Source organism: Rhizomucor pusillus (assembly GCF_041956525.1).
Source record: "Rhizomucor pusillus strain CBS 183.67 unplaced genomic scaffold VTP01scaffold_4, whole genome shotgun sequence".
Classification (NCBI taxonomy): domain Eukaryota; kingdom Fungi; phylum Mucoromycota; class Mucoromycetes; order Mucorales; family Lichtheimiaceae; genus Rhizomucor; species Rhizomucor pusillus.
Genome location: NW_027192146.1, coordinates 546799 through 551722, shown reverse-complemented (window position 1 = coordinate 551722; position 4924 = coordinate 546799). Strand labels below are relative to the sequence as shown.

At 43.5% G+C, this 4924-nt stretch overlaps 2 protein-coding genes across 2 annotated transcripts; one reads left to right on the top strand and one right to left on the bottom strand.

The window, feature by feature from the left end:
- Positions 1-176: 176 nt before the first annotated feature.
- Positions 177-2098, top strand: VTP01DRAFT_7518 (uncharacterized protein; the record flags this gene model as incomplete). The annotated part of the gene is made up of 9 exons (XM_069386539.1): positions 177-209; positions 264-309; positions 375-719; positions 787-1325; positions 1382-1413; positions 1482-1585; positions 1659-1727; positions 1812-1947; positions 2011-2098. 9 exons carry the CDS (start codon positions 177-179, stop codon positions 2096-2098), a joined length of 1392 nt encoding a protein of 463 aa, XP_069241984.1.
- Positions 2099-3187: 1089 nt separating this feature from the next.
- VTP01DRAFT_7517 (60S ribosomal eL29 domain-containing protein) lies at positions 3188-4873 on the bottom strand (the record flags this gene model as incomplete). The annotated part of the gene is made up of 7 exons (XM_069386538.1): positions 3188-3274; positions 3344-3408; positions 3528-3554; positions 3626-3650; positions 3771-3809; positions 4594-4608; positions 4664-4873. The coding sequence occupies 7 exons, from the start codon at positions 4871-4873 to the stop codon at positions 3188-3190; spliced, it is 468 nt and encodes a 155-aa protein (XP_069241983.1).
- Between the last annotated feature and the right edge of the window lie 51 nt (positions 4874-4924).

Below are 4924 nucleotides of genomic sequence, written 5' to 3'. Positions count from 1 at the left end.
TGAAATTGAAAATCCTACTTTACATGAAGAGCAGGGACTGGAAGAAACAAATAAGGATACTATCATTGAAAACAAGACCATTTCCCATGGTAGAGTACTAACATATGTAGATCATATCTATGCTAAGAGAAGGTTTCTGACATTTTTTAGTAGACACTGCTGCTGACAGCGATAAGATGCCCTCAGACAATCCGTTCAGTACACAACGTGTAAGTGGAGAAATCTGCCGAGAGCGAGCAGACTTGATTGAGCTAGGACACCAGAAAACAAACGAAGATACCATCATTGAGAGCGAGACTATTTCCGAAGGTAGAGCACTGAAAGTTATATATCACATCTATACATAGAGGAAGTCACTGACGTTTTTCCAATAGAAATTACCGTCAGCTATGATAAGATACCCTCAGATAATCCATTCAGTATACAACGTGCACTTGATGAATTGGAGCGAGATCCAGCCTTCGTTGAGTACTTGGAGCGGCAACATCGAGAGCCGGGGCAACGAGTTCAAGCTGCCGTGCATGCATCCGAAGCCTCAAATCAAGACAACTGCAAGTCCTCCAACCGGTCACTAGCCGAGTTGATACGTCGAAACGGTCTGGAAAATACACCACCAGTATCATGGGCTTCAGTCACGGAAAAGCTGGATGCACTCGACACACCTGAAGAAGACCTGGAAACAAACGAAGACATGATGGATATCGACAGTATCTGCGAAGGTAGAGCACTGACAGATTCAATATTACATCTATTCATAGAGGAAGTCTCTAATGTTTTTTCCAATAGAAACTACCGTCAGCTGTGATAATATGCCCTCAGATAATCCGTTCAGTACACAACGTATACTTGATGAAATGGAGCGAGATCCAGTCCTCGTTCGCCAAATGGAGCGGGAAGCTGCTACTCAGGCTGCCAAGTATAGATTGGAAGCATCAAAACGAAGCAACTCCTCCAAGCCGTCAATACTTGATATGATGTATCAAAAGACTCTGGAAAGTGATACACCAGTAACATGGGATTCAGTCATGGAAAAGTTGGATGAACTCGACCCACCCGAAGAACGAGGCCTACAAAGATGGGCAGACAGGCGTAAAGCCCGTCTAATGCGCAAACGCACATCAATGTTTCCTGAGCCGCCAGAAGAAATCGTTGATACTGGCTGGTTTAAAAGGAGATTCTGGGAGATATCACATCCCGAGACAGCAAAGTTGCGTCAGTTAATCGCAAACCCATTCTTTCTTGCCGAATATATCTACAATTCTTGCCCACCACCGCCCTCCTTCTTTGTTCACGTAGAGTCGCCTCCAGAAAGTGAACTGGAGCGGGTAAGCTATTAATGTTTGCAAAGAAAGAAAAGAAAATTAAAACCGTTTGTTGATAGAAATTCCGCGAAGAATTAGCACGTAACACTCCGTAAGTTTGGACTCGATTCGTCTATCTTTTGTATAGGATCTAATGATGCTAATATTGGTTGATTACAGCAACCCGTTGATTGGCCTTGTCGACTTTGAACTTCTCGAGGTAGAGCAGTATGGAGCAGCAGACTCACGGGAGTGTCTGAGGTTTTATGCGGAACGCAGAAAGGGTAATACCAGTATGGCACAGGGCTCAATGAAAACCTGAGACTGACTGAGAACAATTGCTTTTCCTCCTTATAGCCGCTGAAGAAGCAGCATCAGCATCGGCAGCAGATGCTCCTGAGAATAACACAGCATCTGAACCGCAAGGTAGTTCTAACATTTGGTGTTCATTACCGAAAGTGCAAAGCAACTGACAAATGGATCCCTATCTTGCACTTTTTGTCGCTACAGCCCCTGCAGAACCGGATATACCTATATGTGGCCCAGCGGTAGAGCCGTATGATAGGGAGGCCTTCCGAGCCGCGGCCCTTAAGAAATTTGAAGAGGATGAGCGGAAATTCCAAGAGAAGTTGCAACGAGAAAGAGAGTAAGTTCATTATTCAAAACATCGTGTTGAACTGTACAGGATATTCTTACACGCATTTTGTAGGGAAATGGAGGAAATGCAGAGATACGCTGACGGATATTACAGGAATGGTCCTGAAAAGAAAAAGTCAAGCTGGTGCACGATAATGTAGTCATTCCTGTAATATCCGTCAGCATGTATTTCATCACATTATCGTGCACCTGCTTGACTTATGTCGAATAAAGTTTTTTTAACAACTGTTTGCGGTTGTCTAAATTGCGTCTTGGTTCCTATGTTGCTTCGTGTAGACCGTAGCCTTTCCACTTGACAACATATTCAGTTCATTCGCGTCGTTTTCTTGAATCTGGATTGTCGTTGCATAACTGTGTGGATTCAAGAATCGTTGCTCGACTAAAACCTGTTGCCCAACTTGGAATTCCACGTTTCTGCAATCTTCGTTTGCGTATTTTTCTTGTCATTTCCGCGCTTCATTTATACGTGCGATCGTCACTTCAGTGATTCTTCGGAGTCGTTCAGTCCAGCTGTCAGCTGCGTCATTCGTGCCTTGTCGATTCGTGTCAAACTTCGTCGCCGTCGTTACTTATCGTCCTAAATCGCAATAGAATGAAGTTATATTGATCGTCGCTTGGTGTGAGTTGTACAACATGGCTTCGATGGAAGTTTGCTGGTAATGCCAACTACATCTCTTCACGTTGACTGCAGATACTGTGGATAATGCTGAGTGCTTCGTGTAGGTAATGCTGGCTGCTTGTGCATACTGAATTATCGAAAATATCCGGGCACTGCTGTAACATCCTCCCTCACTTAACCAGATGCATGATAATCTAGACATAACATATATTTCCCTTTTTCAAAGCATTCACCAGTAAACATTGACTATAACCTCATTCTCCGAGTGCATATGTTGGAGATATTCGAGACTTGAGGACCATGTCCATCATCCGCAGTTCAGTATAAGCAACACTAAAATGGTTTTACCATGTATGAATGATATGGTTCCAGCGGTTGCGTCGACATCATACATGCTCAATTCTGAAGCGACAATCCAGACAGATTTAGCATATGTCCATTTGATGTACTGAAGTTGAAAGTTTTGATTGATTGATCCATTTTCCCAAACTGCCCGACTCTGTATCTTTTGACGAATGTCGATGCTCCAGCCGAAAATTGCTCCATCCACAGAATGCACAGTTTAAGCTTTACGCAGAAACAGTTTTATTGTCATATCGCGTAAATATCTTTAAGCCTTGCCAGCCTTGCGTTCAGCCAAAGCCTTCAAAGTGCCCTTCTTGGCGTAGCGCTGGTTGCGGAGGAACTTGGCGTCAACCTGTTAGGCGTGTCCAGTTAGTCCCTATTTTGTTCGACAATGACAACCCAGCATTTTGAGTATACATACGCCCTTCATGGAGGGGTAACGGTGCTTGACAGGCTTCTTGATACCGTTACGGTGGGCCTTGCGGTCTGTGAATGCATGTCAGACATCATTCTGGAAATTGACATGATACCGTAATTCGTTGCAAATCCATCGCAATTTCACCACAACTACTTTAACCACCTAAAGTTCCTCTCGGTCAACTTACTCTGGTTGTGGTTCGTGTGATTCTTGCCTAGACAAAGGAAAAGACAAAATGTAAATTATTATATGCGCATACGGATATGTTGCAGTTTGCAGTCTTACTTTTGGCCATGGTAACAAGGAAAAACTGCAATGCACAAAATGTAGAGATTGAGAGATGCAAAAGTTAATCATCCATCCATCGATATACATCCATCCTCGAGGATAGCATTGAACCCAGACAAGGATGAAGAGGTTGCTTAGTTACCTCTTTATACGTAAAGAGAGGGAGAGAGAGGGAATCGAGCTGTATAAGCAAACGTCAATTTTACCCTTTCGTCTGCTGAGTTTGGGAAAAGCGAATTGCAAAGCGCGACTGCTGGGTTTTTTGTGGATGAATAACGAATTCACTCTGTCACTTCTCCTTAGGCACTTTACATATTTCTAGTATCCCGCTGCTCTTCTGTTCTTCATCTTTCAATGTAATTGCTATGCAATGCCTGTCTCTACTGCCTCTACAAATTGGCCATACCGTTCGATTTCCTTAACTATTTGGCTTCTGTAGACTGGGAAGCAAATATTATTATCAAAAAATACCCGGAAAATAGCATTCCGTAGGGCAAGACTACAAAACTGTTGCAGTTGCTACCATATGCTGCACTATCCGCACTATCCGCTTGGATATCGTCAGTGATCCTTTTCCTTAACGCTTCGATGATGCTTACAGCACATCGAAGACTACAGCTTACGTTGCTAGATGGACCGAGCCTTGGTTCCACTCGGGCCGCAGAATAATTACTGATTCCTGGTTTGGACCATCTGTAACGGAGCATGCAATGAAGCAACGCGGCCTTTACAGTATTGTCCAAGTGAAAAAAAAAAGGCGTAGGTACTGGCCAAGAGGAATGCCTGCGAAGGATATCTTTGACTCTTTAGGCCAAGATTTTGGAAATTATGGATCCATGAAGTCAACGGAGGAGGATGTATATGTTGCAGCAACCCGAGATCGCGAACCAAAGTGTGTGATTGCTACTTGTGGTATCACAACTCCTACTGATGATTCTATCACCCGATCTTTGAATAGCACGTACCATACGGCCAGAAGACTGTCAGGTTTTCAACGAATATATAAACTTTTGTACTCTAATGCTATATGCTTACGCTTTGCATACAATGGCGTGAACTGGCATTGATGCTCATGAAGAAATGCATCCCGCTTGGCGTCTTGACGAGCTCCAATTGACCCGTACTTTTATCAAACTCGAAATTGAAGCAGGGGCCATCCATCACCTGGCTCACAGTAGCCAGATCGCTGGAGTTTGTAACTATCAAGGATTCGACCTTCCTTCCAAAACATCGAAACCAATCCATTCTAAATACAAAATTTTTAATATGTAACGAGAAACGGTCCCACCACCATTC